Source organism: Apodemus sylvaticus, chromosome 8 (assembly GCF_947179515.1).
Source record: "Apodemus sylvaticus chromosome 8, mApoSyl1.1, whole genome shotgun sequence".
In the NCBI taxonomy this organism is placed as follows: Eukaryota; Metazoa; Chordata; class Mammalia; order Rodentia; family Muridae; genus Apodemus; species Apodemus sylvaticus.
Genome location: NC_067479.1, coordinates 98,472,781 through 98,493,282, shown reverse-complemented (window position 1 = coordinate 98,493,282; position 20,502 = coordinate 98,472,781). Strand labels below are relative to the sequence as shown.

General features: G+C 50.8%; 1 protein-coding gene across 1 annotated transcript; it reads right to left on the bottom strand.

Annotated features, from left to right (window-relative positions):
• Window positions 1–631: 631 nt before the first annotated feature.
• Mmrn2 (multimerin 2) lies at window positions 632–20,089 on the bottom strand. The gene is made up of 7 exons (XM_052190179.1): window positions 19,814–20,089; window positions 7,593–7,721; window positions 7,410–7,516; window positions 7,231–7,314; window positions 6,394–6,567; window positions 4,490–6,283; window positions 632–1,992 (listed from the first exon to the last, which is right to left on the bottom strand). Exons 1-7 carry the CDS (start codon window positions 19,975–19,977, stop codon window positions 1,610–1,612), a joined length of 2,835 nt encoding a protein of 944 aa, XP_052046139.1. The 5' UTR covers window positions 19,978–20,089; the 3' UTR covers window positions 632–1,609.
• Window positions 20,090–20,502: the final 413 nt, after the last annotated feature.

Here is a 20,502-nt window from a genome sequence, read left to right as displayed (position 1 = left end):
GTCCAGAAGTAGTCTCAACAAGGAAGAGCTCTACTGACATGAGCAAGATTCAGAGATGTGGTCAAGATCAGGGAGGTCCAGAGCTGGATGGGGTCCATCTTGCTACAGATGGAGTGGAGCTTAGCAGAATTGTGGCTTAGCTCATGGTCACCCATCAGTGACAACGCTTACTGTTCATCTAACACTGATACCTCAGCACACTGCACAAAGCTTTATAAGTAAATGCTGAAGGGTAATTATTTGAATTAAGGGCCCTAGCAAGCAATGGGAATTGATAGCAACCCATTACCCAATCAGATCCCATTGAAGGTAGAAAAGAGGATATTCAACCAACCAACACTGAGCACTACCAAAGCCTGCTTTATTTCCTGATGGCAATGTGGCTGTTTTCTTGAGTTGATTTTAGAGTCTAGAGACTTGTAAACCACACGTATCTGTTGCAGGAAGAAATACCATTCTGTGCTTTCCTGTCCAGGGACTGTGTCACTGCCTGGTGAGAAGACCCCTAGATAGTCTATGTAGAATGAACTGAGTATCTGTAGTTGAAGTCAAGTTCACCATGAGTGAGGAGTCCCATTTCCCCGAGTGCTTTACCAAATGTTTCCCTTTTCAACAGTAAACAAGGCAGAGCTTTGGAGAGTGTCACTTTATTCCGAAGTTGATCACTACCAGTGCGGTTCCCCTCCTTCCCTTCCTTAGAGATGCTGGGGATGGGGTGGGGTGGGCACAGTTGATGGATGAATAAAAAGGGTAAAGGCCACACACAATGTTGTCCCTGTCTGACATGTCAGCCTTTACAGAGTGACACGGGGAGAGAAAGGCGTGCTATTAAAATTAAATAAACTGATAGAGACCAAAGGCGGCTGAGAGTTAGCATCTTTTGCTTTTTTTTTGAGACAGGGTCTCCCATATCCCAGGCTAGCCTTGAACTTGTTATGAAGCTGAGGATAGCTCTGAACTTCTGATCTTCATGCTTGCGCACAGTTCTGGAGACTGGATCCAGGGCTTAAGTTCATTACCCGTGGCTAATTCAACCAGGCATTAGCCCCCTTCTGAAACTAGGAAGACTGGGATTAGCTTTTCTGTAGTAATTGGAGACTTGTTTCCAGTTTTAGGCGGGTGGGAAGGGAAGGATCTTTTTTTTTTTCCCTTCAAGTTTTCTTAAGATATTAGAAAGAGAATCTGGGACCTTTTCGCATGGCAAAACCATCACTGTAAACATTCCTTCTGAGAAACAATGACTTTCTAACACAGGAAGGAGGAAACAGAAAAAGGCTTACGTGTACAGAAGTTTCCAACCACAGGAGAAATAAAAAGAAAAGCTGTAGAATTGAGGGAGGGTCTCAGAGCCCAGCCGAGCCACTGGGGAAGGCACAGGAGGCTCGGGCCTCGCTCCAGGCACGGGCCCAGCCCAGGGAGCAGCACTCTGGCCTCCCCAGCCCGTGTGTCCAGAAGAAGGTACGCGCTGCTTGCCTACCACAGGAGCTTTGCAGAAGGTGTCCAGGGAAGAGCTAGGCCACTAGAAGTTCTCCGGCCATCGAGCCTCAGTCTAAGAGCAGCAGGCAAATAAATCTACCATGTCTGATACGAGCTGAGCTGAGCCCGGGGTTCAGGTCTTGAACATCAGGAAGCCCCCGAATGCAGCGCCTGGTTGGCTCCCCTTTGTAACTGACCCTTGGATTAACTCAAACCACACTCTCTCACCCTTCTGCAGCTCTGCCATAGCAAACGCAGTGGCTGTGCTCCCACCCCTCTGTTCTGTACTGTAGACTGGAACCCGGTGATGACCTTCCAATACCAGCTGCCCCATCCCCGGGCCTGGGCCAAATGTAATGCTCACTGCAAACAGGTAGACGCCACGCTGGGGAGCTCGGAAGTAGCCGTGCTCGGGAAAGTAGCTGCTGCCCACATTGACGGGTGTGGCGTTGAACTTCACCATCTGCAGAGCAGTGGCCACTTCTGAAGAACTGGCGTAGAAGGCCACAGGGGAGCCTGAGGTAGAGGGGAGACTCAGTTAACCATTCACTTGCAAACTCTCCTTTCTTCCCCTTAACTGCATGAGAAGCGGCGGCGTACTATTTCTAGAAACCTTCACATCCCAAAGGTGTTTGTCTTAGACAGTCAGTTTGATGCTTTCAACTCTAGAGAGATAAGTGTTTTTGACTGCCTAAAAACCTGGGTATCCAACTCCAAGATGTCTGCTATCTGCCAAGATCGTTCCTTCCACATCAGTGCTAGGGATGGAACACAGGACCTCACACATGCTAGGCCCGGGCTCCTCCGCTAAGCCATATCCCCAAGCACCCACCTGAGAGGAATCTTGAGACATCTGGTGGGAGAGATAATAGGACCTATCCTCAAAATAATGTCAGTACCGGGAAATAACTGGGAATGGGAATGGGAATGGGAATGGTGGTTTTGACTGGATGTGGGCACAAGACCATAAAGGAAAAGGACTGAGAAACCTCTTGAAGCCAGGCACAGTAGCTTATAATTCTAACTCAGGAGACAGAGGCAGTCAAATTTTGATTTTTGAAGTTAACCTGAGCCACACAGTAAGGACTTTTCTGAGCAAGGGGGAGGCCCCCTTTGGCCTCTAAAATTTTTCTAATTATTGTTTTATGTGTACGGACATTTTGCCTGTATGTATGTCTGTGTGCCATGTGCATGGGTGACACGCGCAGATGCCAGAAAGGGTCACCAGATCCCCTGGAACTGAATTTATAGATGGTTGTGAGCTGCCGTGTGAATGCCAAGAACTGATCCCAGGTCCTCAGGAAGAGCAGCCAGTGCTCTTCACTGCTAATCCGTCTCTCCAGCACTGGTTAGTCGTGCTAAGACAATTCCCAGAGTGTTGCACAGAGCCCTGGCGTTTCATGTGGGTGAACTGAAGCTTTTAGAGGGAAAGTCTGCGGATCCTCACCACACAAGCAAACCTTGCCAGTCTTGATTTGGAGTGCTTCCTACCCTTCCTCTCACTTGCAGAAGCACTTCTTCCAGTGCTAGGAGCACGGCCCTGCTGAAACTAGAGGCAGAGAAACACCCCCACCTGTACCGTGAGGAAGGGCACAAGCTGCTATAGTGAGTTAGGAAGCTGGTGGGGGGGGGGGGGAATGACAGCCAGGGATGGGACCAGAAGAATGTACCTTACTGGAGTCCAGAAAGCAAGGCCAACCTTAGGAGGATCCTCTTGGTAGTTCCTTCATCATTTCGTATGTGTGTGTGTGTGTGTGTGTGTGTGTGTGTGTGGTGTACCTGTGTGCATGCATGTGTGTGCTTCCCATATCTCTCAGGAAAATGGAACTAGAGCCTTAGAGAAGTCTACAAAGCAATTAGTAACTTTAGTCCATCTTTTTGCTTCCAAATCCAGAAACAGCCTTGGGAATAACAAAATTTTGCTTCTCTCCGTGTTTCTGGAAGATTTCATGAGTATTGTTTCTGAATAACTTTCCTGTTACCGCCACTATAAAAACTGAGGTCTGGTGCTTCAGTCCCCGAAGCACCCAGCAGATGGGGCTCTTGCCTTGGTGAACGGCGGCCGCTCTACAGCACCCCCCGTTGGCCATTCTTGTTCTTTCAGCCTGCCTGCATCTGGGAGTACAGCGTCCCTAGGGGAAGACTATGGGCTTCAGAAGATGGAGGAGCGGAGCGGTGCAGACTAAGGGTGCATTTCTCTGCAGGGCTCAAAGTCAAGCTCTGGGGCCTTCTTACAAGAAAAGAGTTTTTAAGATGGAAAATATTTTCTTTTTTTTTCTTTTTTTGGTTTTTTGAGACAGGGTTTCTCTGTATAGCCCTGGCTATCCTGGAACTCACTCTGAGGGCCAGGCTGGCCTCGAACTCAGAAATCCACCTGCCTCTGCCTCCCAAGTGCTGGGATTACAGGTGTACGCCACCACCGCCTGGCTCCAGGTAGATTTTTAACTGTTTAATAGCATTACTTGAAAGTAAATACTTAATGACAATTAGTAGAACCATCTAAAAGTAATATGTGATAGAATTGGCAAGATGAGACTAGAGCTATCTTTGAATGCACATAGTATGATTATGTATATACTAAGAGGGCTCCTTCCTTCTGAGCAGAAGGCCTCTCCCTGTGTTTACCTCTTGTGGGGTGCTGCCATGACAGATGACCCCCTGTTCCAATCCTCTGTCCCTAGAGTGCAGGGCAAGCTGATAAAAGACTGGGATTTGGGTGAGTGTGAAGAGTTGAGACATTCCACTCTGCTCCACAGATTGGGCCTCTCCCAATCTCATGGGCTCTGGAACCACAACTGATTCCTGGGACTCATCTGTCCCTGTACTTCAGGTAGCATAGGAGGCCCATAGCCCTGAAGGCGGTGGTGACCAATGACCCTGCTTTCTTGTACCCAGCGTCCACTCCCCAGTAGGAGAAAGGAGCATCTGAGTTGGCAGATAGCCCTGTCCTATCTGGGAGAGTCAGTCTGCAGGGCCCTGTCGCAGAGTCAGTCTGCAGGGCCCAGGCACTCACCTGCCTCCCAGAACTCCAGCCCTCTGGTGTGTACATCTGCAGACATCACCGCTTGCTTCTTGTCCCTCTTCCGGGATTCTCCTGGACCTTTCTGTTGCTTTTTATCTTTCTTACTCAACATGGCCTGCAGCTTACCCAGGTCTAGGCTGATGTTGCTTGCCACCAGCCCTTCGAAGTTCTGGAAGAGGCTGTGGAAGAGCTGCTGGTGCTGTCTCAGGCTGTGTTGGGTGTCGGAGAGCGTGCTCTGAAGGTCTTCAAGGGAACCGTTGTGGGAAGCAGCCCAGGAGGCCTCACAGCACTGCCCAATCTGCTTGACCTCAGAGCTCAGGCGCTGAATCTCCTGCTCCAGGTCCGCCAAAACCATGGCGTCCTCCTCTCTCCCAGAGTCGTGGCTGGGCTCAAGTCCCTCTGCCAACTGTGGGTGCTGCTCCACAAAGCCACCTGCGGCCTTCTCCAATGCCTCCACCCGGGTGGCCAGGTCCTCCCAGCCAACCGCCTGTTCTTGCAGCCCACTGGCAGCGTCCTGCAGGGCCAGGCGGATCTGCTCGTAATTCAGAGGCAGAGGGCGAGGGGCCTCCTCCGACATCTCGTCTATCATCTCCTCCCCAAAGAGCGCAGCCAGCACAGCCTGATGTCGCAGAGCATCCTCCAGCAGGGCCGCGAAGGAGCCATGCAGCAGGTGTATCTCTTTGCGGGTCCCATTTGCCGCGGTCTTCAGGGCTTGCACTGCGTGGTCCAGAGTCCGCAGCTGGCTCCGCATCCGGGCCCTCTCAGCCCGGGCCCGTTCACCCTCTCCCCTGTGGGCATCCATTGCTGAAGACATGGCGTCTACAGTGTTTTGCAAGGCCTGCAAATAAGAACTGTCTAGCTGGTGCTGTTTGTCCAGGCTCACTTGGGTCTCTTCTAGGGTGTGCACGGCATCCCTGTGGCCCTCCTGGATGGCGTCCATGTCGGAGTTGACCCTTTGACAGTTGCAGTCCTTGACATACTTGATGAGGTCCGCATGACCCGCCTGCAGATGCTGCAGAGTGAGGTTGAGTTCCAACAGCTGCCTCTCCATCTCCTCTTTGTTCTCCTCCATGATCAGGGACTTTTCCATCAAGAGCACGCGCAGCTCTCGAAGCCCGGTGTGGTTCACCAGGAGCTCCTCCACCTGCCTCTCTACCTTGCTGATCTGGTCGAAGGTCTCATCCGATTCAGAATAGAGCTCCTTGATCTCATCCGCGTGCTGCTTCAGGACGCTGCCCATGTCCTTGAGGGCGCTCTGAAGCTCCTCCTCCCTCTGGCTAGTGACCATGTGCAGAGCAGACAGGTTTCTCTGCAGCTGCCCCAGCCTGGCCTGCAGGCTCTCCGGCTCTGGCCTTGCTGCCGCTGCTGCAGATGCCATCACCAGGCTGCTGTTGGCCCCTGGATGTTCCTGAGCTTTGGCAAGCTGCTTTAACTTGGTGCTCACCTCAGCCTGGACCTCAGAGAGGGCGTGATGCACGGAACGGCGCTGGGCATGTAGCTGGTCCTCCACATCCTGCCACAGTCTGCCCAGTCTCTGGCTATTCTGTTGGACCTTGGCCTCTAACTTGGCACCAAGTTCTTGGAAGTCAGCCCTAGCCACAGTGCCCTCCTGGATCATCTTGATGGCCTGGTGATTGGCCTCCACGTCAAGAGACAAGTTTCTGATGGCCTGGGAGACGCTGTGCAAGCTGTCATTGAAGCTCTTCCAGATGGGACTGAAGTGCGCGTTCAGGAATGCATCCATATGGCGCTGCAGCAGATGCTTTGATGTCCTGCCTGAAAACTCTGCAACAGATAAGCATGTTTCACACAAGCCTGCTGCAGCAGACACCCCGCCCCAGGCTGGGAGAGCTAGAGCCTCTGAAGCCTGGACCGTACTGGGGGCTGCTACTCACCAAATTCTGTTAGATTGGCTTCTGTTGTCTCATCTGTGAGATTGCTGGACAGGGCCTCCCAAGGGCCTGGAAAGGCATCTTCTACCGGCTGGGCATCATTCTGGAGATTTTGAAGCAGGTGTTCCTGTTGTTCCTGTGGCATCTTAATTTCATCAAACTCTGTGACAGGGTGACCTGAAAACGCACTGGATATAAGTGTTAAAGGCTAACTCACAAGGCCTGGGCCTATAATGAGGTCAGGAAAAGACCTGGGATTCAGAGCAAGGGAGTATGTTGGCCCGTCCTGCGCTGGACCGTGGAAGCCCTTAGCCTTTTAAGACGGGCAAATACAGCTCTCTGAGCTATCACCTTTCCTCCCTTACTCCTAGCAGACATGACTAATCAATCACCTCATTTCTTTCCTTAGCCACAATTTCATTCCTGACAGCTCTAACCAATAGATAGCTGATCATGTAATGAAATCCATTCCCTAACCTACCCTTTAAATCAGTTCATAAAGAGTGAGTCTTTTGTGTTGACACTGAGACCAGGGGCAAAATGACTTCCAAGGCCCCAGTGGGTATTTTATTTTGGTATGGGGGTACAAGAGAATAGAAGAACTTCCTCCAGGCCCAGGAACTTGTTAAAGGTCAAAGGGCAAGAACGTCAAATGGGGTCAGTAAAAGGGACAGGTATCAGCCCCAGGCAGTAGGCTAAATGCCCTAGGAATCTGGCCACAGAGAGCAGGACCACAAGGAAGCCCGTGCTATAATAGCAAGGTTTTCTAGAGATGGTACAGCTCATCAGAGAAGGAAGAACTAAACACACGAACTCTGTCCTTCCATGAAGGCAACATACCAAGTTCAAAGTCATCACCCGGTAAGTCCCAAGTCTCCCGAACTTTCCCACTTGGCTCTGTGGACTCAGGATTCGCTGGGGGATCTGCAAAAGGAAGGATGGTGTGTTAAGCCCAGAAGTCAGAGGAACCACATAGTTTCTGGGGTCAGGAGTTAAGAGGAAGCTTTGGGGAACCTTACTGTGGTCCTGGCAGTCTGGTCCATGGAACCCTGGGCAGCACCTCCAGTCCACAGACATCAGCACCTTCTGCTGGACCTGATACACTGGCTTCTGGGCCACTCGATACCTGAGGGAGAAAGCAGGGCCTCAGCTCCTCTGGTGAGCCCACGGGACCTGGAAAATGGCCTGCCCACCCCACTCACATGACTTTGGCTCTCTGGCAGTCAGGAGCGCCCTGTGGACAAGGCTGTTGTGAATGGACCAGGAATTTCTCTGTTTTGCAAGCAGCTACAAAGGTGACCAGCTTGGACTTCTGGTAAGGACACCAGTTCCTGGAAAAGAAGCCATAGGAGAAGATTGCTGAGCCTTGCCTGGTCCTTTCCAGATGTCTAGGGATACCCTACCTTGTCTCCTGCTCAGCCCAGCTCTGAGATTCTTGAAACCATTAAATGCCAGGGAAAGCAGCTCTTGTCTTAATTCCTAAGCTCTACAAAGCCATTCAAAAGAGCCCTGACCCCACTGTCTTCCCAAAGCCTCTCCAGGGCCAGTGGAGGGAGGCCAAGGACTCCCACATCATAACACAGCTACCTGCAAGCAGGGGACTTCTCGCTAGTCCCTTGACACCAGGGGACATAATGGTGCAGCTGGGACTGCATTGTGGCTGTGGGGCCTTGTGTGATCACTTAAGGCGTTCCTAGTTCCCCATCTGTAGTTGCTAGTGGTGACGGCCATGTCTAAGTGGGTGGAGTACCGAGTGCTCTGGCAGTATGCTGCGCCCTGTCCTGGCACCTGCCCAATCCGACTCGCATCTTTTCTCACCAGAACATGCCTGTGACTGCTACTCCCTGGCCCTGCCTCCTGGGCAGTTGGCTTTCCAGCAGTTTTGAGGGAAAGAAGATGGTGGTACAGCCTCTTCTCTGGGAAAGGCCTCCACCTCGTGATCGTGCAGAGCGCACTCGGTGTGCCCGACACGCCCAAGGCAGCTCTCCACTTCCGCCCCTTGCCAGTATGCACTGCAGCATCTGGGACGGAGAACATGCTCACTGGGCTGGGGGCTGGGATCAATGCAAGGGTCAAAGCATCCTTCCGTCATCATCAGCTTTCAAAACAAGGCTCTCCAGAGATGTGAGCGGCAATTTAACACCTCTTGGGTACCAGGTACAGGGCTCAAGCTCAGCACTTGCTGGGACACTATGGTGGGGAGAATTTTTCCTTAAGGATCCCAAGGAGAACAGGCAATCTCAGAAGAAGAGATATGGCTAAGACCTATAAAGGATCTGATTATGTGTATAAAGAGCATTTCGGACAGGGAGCTGGGGTTAGGACAGGGCTGAGGAAGTCGGAAGAGACTGCAGATGGAGCCAGGAGAACGGGAAGCCACGCTAGAGAGACACGGGCACCAGAGGAAGAACTGGGCCGTTTCTTGAGGTCATGGGGAAAGCAGAGAGAGATTTTAAGCATGGGAGAAATATCACAGAGGCATTCTGGTCCCAGGGTCCAGAAACAATGGGAGTCAATAAGATGTGGATGATCTAGGGTAGAGGCTTTAGGGTCTAGAGGAAAAATTCGGGCATCTTGGACCAGGCGAGGGGGTCATGGAGGAAGTGGCTGTGTCTCTAGGCATCAGAGAGCAAGGCTCAAGGGCTTTGCTGATTGGGCAGCTTGTTGGAATTAGCATTTCACTTCTGAAGCTGCTCTTTGTCCAGGGGCCATTAGGCACCATTAAAGATAATGTTGGGAGGGGTGAAAGGACAGACTTGATGGTCATTGTGTGACCACATCCATTGTGATCCTGAGACACAGCCCCTCCCACCCACACTCACTCCATCCCATCCTACCCCATCAGGTGCCTAGAAGCCTGACAAGCCAGCCTTTACCTTCCAGGGAGCAGGCTAGAAATGCTTTGCAGGAAAACTACCTGGTCCCAGAAGAAGAGACCTGAAGATGCTGACATCACAGGAGCCTCTGGGTGAACTGCCCAACAGAGCCTCCTATATCAAAACAGCTCAGAAAGGTACAGCCAGACCTCTGAGGCGGATCCCTGAACAAAAAAACCTGTTAGGAACCAAAGAAACTAGACCAAGATGCAGCTTGGAGTTAGAGCATGAGATTAGCATATGCAAGGCCCTAGTTAAATCCTCAGTACTGAAAAGAATGAAACAGATCAACGGGAGGTCGCAACTGACAGACAGGAGAGAACCACGACTGTCCATGAAGAATGAACAGCAGCTCCAAACTGACGCTAGTGTTTCGAGAGATGGAAGAGAAGTGCTACACGGAAGACACAGACAGGGAGTACGTGGGGGGCGGGGCGGCGTGGGGGAAGCATAAGGGTTAGCAGGGTATTCAGAGAACAAAGACAGCACTTGACAGTAAAAGGCAGGCCTACATTAGAAATGGAGGGGGAAGAGCAAAAACCAAAACAAAACCAGGCTGGGGACACAGCGTAGCTGGCAGAGTGCTTGCCTTGCAGACAGGAAGGACTGGAGACATTCCCAGCACAGAGTCAAAACAGCCTGGAGGCTCAGGTCTGTTACTCCAGCAATTTAGGGGGCAGAAGCAAGAGGATCAGGGAGCCAACATCAACATCACCTATACAGTGAGTTATGGCTAGCCTGGGCTATATGAGATCCTGTTTCCAAAAATAGATAGATAGATAAATAGATAGATAGATAGATAGATAGATAGATAGATAGATAGATAATAAATAAGTAAACACACACAGACACACAGACACACACACACAGACACACACACAGACACACACACAGATACACAGACACAGACACACACTATATGAGATCCTGTTTCCAAAACAAAATAAATAAATAAGCTGAAACGCTGTCTCAGCAGTTAACAGCACTTGCTGCTTTGACCCTGGTTCCATTCCCAGGACCAGCATGGCAGCTCACAAACACTTCTAACTCCAGTTCTTCTGACCCTATGAGTACCCAGCATCCATTTGGTGCGCAGATGTACATGCAGACAAAACACTCACATCTATAAATAAATAACAATAGCAAGCAAACAGCCAGAAGACAGGAAAAGCCAGTGGATTCGGAAACGGAGAAGAAAGAGCATCAGTTCCAGGCCCAGCATCCAAATGACAGGGATGGCGGAACAAAGGGGAAAAGCCTGATGAAACTGTGTGTGCGTGTGCATGTGTGTGGCATGTGCATGTGTGCAGTGTGTATGCTTGTGTGCCTGTGAGTGTGTGTGTTCAGTGTGTATGCTTGTGTGCCTGTGTGTGTGTGCACGTGTGCAGTGTGTATGTGTATATAGATGTGAGCAGTGTGCACATGTGTGTGCTGTATGCATGTGTGCTTGTGTGCCTCTGTGTGTGTGTATGTGCACGTGTACAGTGTGTATGTGTATGTAGATGTGAGCAGTGTGCGCATGTGTGTGCTGTATGCATGTGTGCCTCTGTGTGTGTGCATATGTGTATGCGTGCGCGCGAGTGTGTGTGTCTCTGTGTGTGTATGTCTCTGTGTGTGTAATGACAAAGATGACAGAGCAAAATAAGTCTGATGAGATTTTGTGTGAGTGCATGTTGTTTGTGTGTGTTCCAGAGATGAATACACTTAAGTTTTCAGATTCAAAAAGCCTGGAAAGTACCTACAGTAAGATAGAAATAAACTCACATCAAAGCTCAGCATTGTGAAAGTTTAGAAATGTTAGAAGGAAAAGCTACCACACATATCCTGAGAGAGAGAAAGAGAGAGACAGAGACAGGGAGAGACAGAGAGAGTACGTGAGTCTCAACATCCCTGGGAATAGAAGCATAGTAAAAATTACATTAAAAATATTAGCAGAAAGCCGATCTGCGGTGGTACATCATATATTTAATTCCAACACTAGGGAGACAGAAGCAAGCAGATCTCTGTGACTTTAAGGCTAGCCTGGTCTACAAAGAGAGTTCTAGGACAGCCAGGGCTACACAGAGAAACCCTGTCTCAAAAACCCAACTGCATATAGATACACACATACACATATACATCATATACATATATGCAGGAAATAATTGCTAACCTAGAATTCTATGGACGTATTTTCTATCAATCAACAGAAGACTAGAGAACAGGCGTGTTTTCAAGCATAGTAAGTTTCAAACAGGCCGTCCACCGAGCACGGCAAGCCGAGAGGAGTGCTGGAGCTCTGAGTTCGAGGGCAGCCTGGGCAGCAGCTTGAGACCTAATCTCAGTAAACAAGCAAACAGACAGACAAACCAACAAATCCATCAGATCTATTACAGGTCTGGCCTTTGTCTCCATGTACTGTTTAGCAGGAGATTACTAATAAGATGATCCAAACCCTTGCCTGTGCATCAACACCATCTGCAGCTTCTTAAAAGCAAAAGCCCCTCATGGGCTGAAGGTAGGTTTTGATGTAGAGCATGCGCTGAGCATACCAGGGATTCAATCCTGAGCATCACCATAAAGCAATAATAACAATAACTTTCTAAGTCCAACCCCAGATAAGAGTCAGGAGAGCCCAAGTCTGGGTCGGTGGATTAGCATTCTAGAAGTCTCTGGGTCACTCCAAGGCACAGCCTAGAACTGAGTGCCTCTGGGACACAGGAAGTCCACCAAGGCCCAAGAACAAAACAGCCAGTTGTGGTAGAGAATGCTTATACTCCCAGCACTCGGAAGTCTGGGGCAGGAGGATTTTGAGTTGAGGCTAGCCTGAACTACATAGTGACTTCAAAGGCAGGCTAAGCTATATATCAAGATTCTCTCTGGAGGCTAGAGAGATTGCTTGATGGTCAGGAGAATTGGCTGTAAAGGGAACATTCCTCCATTGCCGGCTGAAGTACAAACATGGACAGCCACTATGAAAGTCAATAGGCCGGGCGGTGTTGGTGCATGCCTTTAATCCCAGCACTTGGGAGGCAGAGGCAGGCGGATTTCTGAGTTCGAGGCCAGCTTGGTCTACGGAGCGAGTTCCAGGACAGCTAGGGCTATACAGAGAAACACTGTCTCGGAAAACCAAAACCAAAACAAACCAAAACAACAACAACAGAAAAAAAACAAAACAAACAAACCTCGCTATCCTACTCCTGGGCATCTATCTACCCAAAGGGCACTCCCCCTACCATAAGAACACTTGATCAACCACGTTCATTGCTGCTGTATTCAGAAACTGGAAACAACTTGGATATCTTTCAACAGAAGAATGGAGTAAAAAATTGTGGTACATTATACAATAAAGTTTTACTCAGCAGTTTAAAAAAATGACATCATGAAATTTGCAGGCAAATGGGTGGGACTAGAAAGAAATACTCGTGAGTGAGGTGACCCAGACCCAGAAAGACAAACATGGTATGTACTCATTTATATGTGGACATTAGCTGTTAAGTAAAGGATAATCATGCTACAATCCACAGAGCCAGAGAGGCTATGTAACAAGGAAGGGTCAAAGGGGAATGAATGCGCCTTCCTGGAAAGGGGAAATAGAGTAGATTTTACAGGTGGACTGGGGCAGGTGAGGATGGGAACAGGAGGACTCAGTGTGGGAGTGGAGGGGGAGTCCTGGGAAACACAACTAGAATGGGGGGCAGTGTTTGAGGGTGTGTGCATCTGGAAACCTAGTGCAGTGGAAACTCCCTGGGACCTACAAGAGTGAACATAGCAAAAACTGCTAGTAGGGGTGGGGGAGCCTCAACAAACCATCTTCTACAACCAGTCAAGGTTCCCAGAAATGGGACTGGGACATCAGTCTAGCCACAAAACCTTCCACCTACAGTTTGTCCTGCCTCTAACGTGTGTCTGGGTAAGGGTGGTGCAGAACTTATGGGAGGAGCCAACCAACGCCTGGTCCAACTCGAGGCCCACGCGGGGAGAGGAAGCCCACGCCTGACACTGCCTGCATGGCCAGGAATAGAGGATGGATAGCCCAGGGACCCAGGATAGAGCCAAAGATGGCTGGGAAAAAAGTCAGTGAAGTGATTCCGAATGAGCTGCCGCTACACTCAGGTCAAGTGTCTAGCCCAAGTGCCATCAGAAAGCCTTCATCCAGGCAACTGATACAAGCAGATGCAGAGACCCCCAGCCAAACACTAGGCACAGTCAGGGAAAGACCACAGAAGAGGGGGAGAAGGACTGTAGGAGCCAGGCAGGTCAAGGACACCAAGAGAATGCAGCCCACAGAATCAACTAGGCAGGGCTCATAGGGGGCTCACAGAGACTGAGGCCACAATCATCGACCCCATATGGTCTGACCTAGGTCTTCTGTGTATAGGTCATGGGTGTGTATCTTGGTGTTCTTGTGAGACTCCCAATAGTGGGAATAGAGGGTTCTCTCACTTTGGGGATCCTTCTCTGCCTGCTGGCTCCCCTATTCCAGCTTTGATATGAGGGTCTGTGCCTCGTCTTATTGTAACTTGCTATGCCATGTTTGGTTGATAGCCCTGGGAGGCTCACTCTTTATTTGAAGGGAAATGAGAAGTGAATCTTGGGGAGGGGCCCAGTGGGGGGGGCCCAGTAGGAGGGAGGGGAAACTTCAGTCAGGATGTAATGCATGAGAAAAGAATGAATGAATGAATGAATGAATGAATGAATAGAAGTGGCTGCTCTGCCAGAGGGTCTGGGTTCAATTCGCAGCATCCACATGGCAGCTCACAACCATCTGTAAACTCCACTTCCAAGGGATCCAGCCCTTTCTGCTGGCCTCTGCAGACACAGGCACATGTATCATGCACAGACATACAAGCAGGCACAACCCTCAGGACAATGGTGGGTCAATGCAGTAGCCCAGAGGACAGCCTGCAGGGCAGCTCTGGGAGTGTCTTCAGCAAGAACACACGGTTGGGTGAGCATCTGATGAGTAGATATGGACGAATGGTTTGAGCTTTTAAACAGTGGCAAAACAAAGTCAAGCAGAGAAAAAATATTTTAAAAAAAGACAATGTTTTACTCTAGAGAAAGTGAAACATGCAGAGGAAAAAATGATTCATAGTTTATTTCAAGACTCACATCAAGTAGCGCAGTCCCAGTCACATGGCTAGAAATTCCCTGGAGATAAGAATGGTAAGGGTGTGTGTGTGTGAGTGTGTGAGTGTGCATATGTGTGTGTGTGTGCATGTGTGCGTGTGTATATGTGTGTTCTTGTGTGTGCATGTGTGTATGTGTGCATGTGCATATGTATGTGCACGTGTGCACATGTGTGCATGTGTGTATTATGCACGTGTGTGTGCATGTGTGCATGCTTGTGTGTGTGCATGTGTGCTTGTGTGTGTGTGCATATGTGCATTGTGTGTGTGCATGTGTGCATGTGGGTGTGCTTGTATGTGCATGTGTACATGTGCACATGTGTGCAGGTGTTTACCTCTGTGTGGTATGTGGAAGATGAGGGCTGACTTATAGGCAATACTACTTCCAAAGAAGCAGGTATGCTAAGTATAGAATTCAGAAACACAGAGATTGATGACGAAAACCTTGCCCAATGAGTTGAAAGTTTATCACTTTTGGGGACCAGAGGGGGATTTAGAGCGTCCAGTGCTCTCAGTGAACCTCACAGAGCTGACTGACTGCAATCCAGGAGTGTTAAACATACTTCAGCTGTGAACTTGAGGTCACCTAAGGTGACTTGGGAATAGGAACTCAACTGAAGAACTGCCTAGATGAGACTGGCCTGTGGCTGATTGCTGTGAGAGAGCCCGGCCCCCTGTGGGTGGCGCTATCCTGATTGCTGTAAGAGAGCCCGGCCCCCTGTGGGTGGCGCTATCCTGATTGCTGTAAGAGAGCCCGGCCCCCTGTGGGTGGCGCTATCCTGATTGCTGTAAGAGAGCCCGGCCCCCTGTGGGTGGCGCTATCCCTAGGCAGGTGGCTGTGGGCTGTGTAAGACAGGGAACCGAGCAAGCCGGACTGCACAGCACAGCGTCCTCCAAGGTCTCTGCTTTAGTGCCCGCCCTAGCTTCCCTGTCATCTTCTCTCTGGGAAGTCATATTGATGCTCTAATAGATGGGCTGTAACCTGTAAGCCGAACAAGCCTTTTCTTACTGCACCCAAATTGCTCTGGACTAGTATTTTATCACAGAGAGGCAAACCAGAGCAAGCGGTTGTCAGCAGGCTCTCTCTCTAAAAAACACAAATAGTAAATATTTTATATAAGACTAACTGTACCACTTGCCCGGGGAAGAATGGAAATTACAGCTGTTTGTTCAATAATTATTAAGAATTGTAAAAAAAATAAAAATAAAAAAACAAAACAAAACAAAACAAAATGGTAACTGCAGGGAACTCCAGGTGTAGGAGTTCCGGCGTCCTTGAGGGCCTCAGAGCAGAGCCCTGTATGCAATGGTCAGGTCAGTGCCCTTGAAGCCGGCCCTGAGCCTAGGCTTTCAAAGTCAGAACCAACTCTGTCACAGCTACTCAAGTCTGTCACTATGAAAAGTCACTGAAGATACGTAAATAAACAAGACCAGTTGTGCTCCAATAACATTTTGTTTTATCAAAGACAGATGGCCCACGGCCCATTGTTTTCTGACTGATGCTGAGGAGTATATGTATCTAAAACAATTTTTTTTTTTACACAGAGAAACCCTGTCTCAAAAAAACCAAAAAAAAAAAAAGTGAAATTTTAAATAAATAAAATTGTGGGAGGTATGGTGATGCACGCCTATAAACCCAGTATCTGGGAAAGTGAAGAAGGAGGATTATATGCTTCTGGGTAGCCTGTGCTACACAGCAAGACCTGAAAAAAAAAAAAAAAACAACCAAACAACAAGAAGAACAACAACAAGAACAACAACAACCAGAAAAACCAGGGGCTAGAGGCTAGGCCTGTAAAGTATTTGCCACATAACTGTGGTGTCCTGAGTTTGGCTTCAAGCATATGTAAAAGCCAGACACACTGGTGTGTGCGTACCTGGAAGCCAGCTCTGGGGAGGCCAAGGGGACGCCTGGAGCTTGCTGGCCAACTAACCCGGCCTAATTAGTGAGCACGAGTTTCAAGGAGAGACTCTTCAATAGGTTAGAAGATTGAGGAGGAAGATTGAGGTTTCATGCTGACCTTAGGCCTCTACGTACGTGCATACACACATGTATGTGTTCACAACTATGCACACATACAAACACACTGAAAGGGAGGACGGAGCTCAGTTGGTAGAGCGCTAGCATGCATGGAGTCTTGAGTTCAATAGCAGCACCACATAAAATCAGGTTTGTTGGCACAAGTCTCTAATTCTAACCCTCAGGAGGTGGAGACAGGAGGGACTCTGGGGTCTGTGGGCTCACCAGAGTAGCTGAAATCAGTGAGCTCTGGGCTCAATGAGAGACCCTGCCTCACACACACACAGAGAGAGAGGGAGAGAGAAACAGAGACAGAGACAGAGACAGACAGAGAGAGAGAGACAAAGAGAGACAGAGAGACTGAGACAGAGACACAGAGAGACAGGGAGAATGTCATGGTCCAGTGAATGTTCTGGGATGCAAATGCTGATATCATACTCCAACAATAAGGAATTACCTAGTCCAGAATGCCTCAGAACAAGTCTAAACAAGCCCCACACCTTGGAGCTCAGCTAAAACCCCGGGAGGCCCGGGCCTGATGCGCCTGACCTGGTCCAGCCTGCTTGGGGTGCCGGGACTTTCCAGCTCTCCCTCCTGAACTGTGAAAGCCCTGCTGCCCACCCTTCCTGCCCAGGAACTTTCTCTTCTGGGCTGCCACACTGCTGTTGGCTCTTCCCTTCCTTGGCAGCTCCTGGCTTGGCCTAGCACAAGCAGGCAGCCCTGAAGTCCTGGGAAAATTCCTAACCTTTGCTTTGGTTTCCTCCGGCTCTTGGCAGCCCCTGGTAGGCCCACGGCATGCGTGCCACAGACTTGACATACTCAAGTGCACCATTGTTCTCACTGCCCTGCCTCAGGCCTGCTCCCTATTTTGTACCCTCCTAGGAACCCTGCTGGCTGTGCTGAGGCTCAGGGGCCAGTCGAGAGTGAGGTAGGGTCTGTCCCCAAGCCTGTGTAGCACACACAGGAGGGTGATGCTCAGCCTGAGTTGGAGCTGGGAAACCTGAAACTCCTCCCCTTTCCTTCCTGGACTCTGGTGACCTTGAGTCGGGCCCTCCTCCCACTCCTGGAAATGTGCAGGAGCCGAATCCCTGGAGACACGGAAAGGGGTTGTGGGGAAGGCTGATAGAGGCCTGTCGCAGGGAGGGGCTGGCGCTTTCTGCATAATGGATGTGCTTGTGCTGTGAAGCTGCCTTTGTCAGAGCATCTTTGCTAGCCAAGGAGCCCATCTCTTCAGGCTGGAGGCTGTCCTGTCTGGCAGCCATGTTTTCTGAGGCCTGCATCCAACTCTTAGTGTGACAACCTAAGGAAGCACTCCTTCCTGAACCAGGAGTGGTGGAATGGTGTTGTATCTCCACAGGGAAGCCCAAAGCCCATCCAACAGGCAGCCTGGGTCTGGGACTCCCAGACCGTAAGCCTGGAGGGCTCAGCACTGGCCTGTGGGGTTCTTCCCCGACACCCAGAACCCTGTGTTCAGGAATGAGAACAGGCACGAGTACGTGTTGGCTCCTCTCCGCTGCTGTGTGTCCTCTAGCACTGTGTTGAGCAACTCTGGGCCTTGAGGTAGCAGCTTCGATGTTCCTAGAGCTCCTTCCATTAGGAAGAGTCTGCTACTGGGAGTAACTATAAAATCCCACCCTACATGGGAGTGGGTCAGGACAGAGAACACCAGACTCCAACTCTATGACATCTGAAGCCCCAAGAGTGGAATCAAAGTAGAAGACAGTCCGTCTCTCCAGGTTCAGCATGGCCTCTCCCACAGACCCAGCCTCTCTGGAGCAGCTGACTTGGGCCTGAGGAGCCTATCTTCTATATCCACGACCCCACCAAGGAGCTGGGGAGAACCAAGTTACTCCTTGCTAGTTCTCCAGCCCTGCCCCTGCAGGATCCCCAGGGGTTTGGGAAACAGCTATGTCCCTCCCCTGCCCTGGGACCTGGGAACTTGGGGCCACAAGGTATGGAGGCTCCAAGTTGTTTTGTTTCACTCTCCTTCCAAAAGCTCGTATCCCTGTGAGCCCAGGGCCTGTCTGGTCCCTGGCCTATGGAATTGGCGGGTCAGAGAGAAAGCAGGAGGCCTGGCTCCAGGAGCAGAGATTTAATGGCTGATGCTGTATTCCCCCATCCCTGACCCCCACCCTGCTGATGGAACAGTGGAACACAGCGCCTGGGTCCCCTCACAACCCCCTTCCCCTTCTGCCCAAGGACCTGAGCGGCACTGCCGCCTCCTGTTACAGGAACATGGGAAGCAATCAGCCCAGGAAGCCGCTGTGTTTCCTTCCTTTCCCACCAGGCTCTCTAGATGCTTCAGTAACCTGCACGGTGGGGTTCACGCTTCTTGGGATAGGAAAAGGAAACCCCGTAGGCAGGAGTCCTAGCTTGGGCCACCTGGGTATTCCTGAGCCCAGTTCATTATACACAAACCCCTCAAGTCCCTAGAGTCTGGCACAACTCCACCCGGGGAAAGATGGAGGGTCCTTTGATCTCAGGGGCTAAGAGAGCAAGAAGACCCTCTCCACACCCAGGAGGAATGAAGACAAGGACCAGAGCTCCTCCCTTCTGGCCCTTCTAGTTCCTCCGTCTTTCCTTCACAAAGGGAGGGGGAATTTGCAGACTGGGACCTGCTGCCGGTGGCTCTAGGGAAGAGAGGGTTGGTCTCTGGTCTTGAAGTCGCCTGTGTTTGTGAGCCTGAGGTAGAACTAGAGATGGACAGGACACCTTCCTGTCCCTACACCACCTCCTTCCTCCCTACACCACCAGACCCACCACTTCTTCATGAAACAGCGTACACTTCCTCTCACACTGCAGCTATCCATGCACTGCCTTGGACACGTTGAGACATGGGACTCCAAACCCTGAGAGACAGACCCTGGCACCTCTAGGCATAAACAGGTGTTGGAAAACCTCGTCAGGGGTCCTGTCCCCACAGGAAGCTTCATAAAATTGCTCTAGGATTCCCTGCCTCCAGGAGCTCTGGGGACTGAGGAACCCTTGCTCTGTTTAGTAATCCTGGCCTGGTACTCCGCACACTTAGATCCAAATGCCTTCCCTGTGAGTGGCTGTCCCCTAGGGCTTAGGCCGGGCCAGCCTTGCTGGGGCTCAGGTCTCAGAGATGAGCGCCCTCGAAGAGCAGGAGCCAGGGCCTCATCAGCTGGAAGCACCCACTACACCCAACCCTCTGAGGCCCATGCTGGGAGTGGGAACGGCTTTACCTGTTGCAGTCCCACCCCCCCTCAAGCCCCTCACCATCCCCCACAAGCAAGGATCACCCTGGCATCCTCAGCCTGAGCTCAGAAGTACCAGATCCAGGAAATTAGTGCCCCTTAACCACAGAGATGGCCACACATCAGCCCATTCCACAGATGTGTATCTGGGGCTCCAATATCAACTCCTGATCTCCACCGAGGAGAGGATTTCCTTACCGTCTGATGGGGTCTCTGCTGATATCCTCAGCCCCTATTCTCCAGCCTTCAACCACGCTAGGCCTATTGGGATCGGAGAACCTGGTACCGGGGTCCTGTGCCCAGGACCCTAGCAGTCCCCAGCTCACGTACACCCCAAGGCCCAGCAGCAGTGTCGGCATCATGGCGAGGCACAGGCTTAGCTGGCTATGCTGAGACTCAGCCTTACAAGTGACTCCCAAATTCGCTGGTGATGTGGTCTTCAAGAGAAATGTCAGAAAGAAAAGAAAACACGAGGACAACAAAGGGAGGAAGTGGCCTGGTCCGGCCCACCCGGCGAGGCTCATCCGCCCCCGCCCCTTCCAGCCTGGCCCCCTCGGAGCCTCGCCCCCGCCGAGGCCTCCAACCACGCAGGTCAATTCCTGTGTCCTGAGGGCACTTGAATCGGGGACTCAGGGGATGTGGTCGACACATAAAGATGATCCTGTCAAACCCGTATCTGCAGGACTTTACCCTGGGCCTGGAGAAAGAGCTGTAGAACCTTTGGCTTCTGGAGATCTGGTGCCACCCGTACTGATGCCCAGGAAGCAGCGAGCAAGCACTTCACACCCTCTCAGCGCCTTTCCACGCTGGCCTATGGGAACTAGCAGGTGGGTGCGAGCTCAGAGGAGGAAAGGGACTATGCTAGAATCACACAGCATGCAACCCAG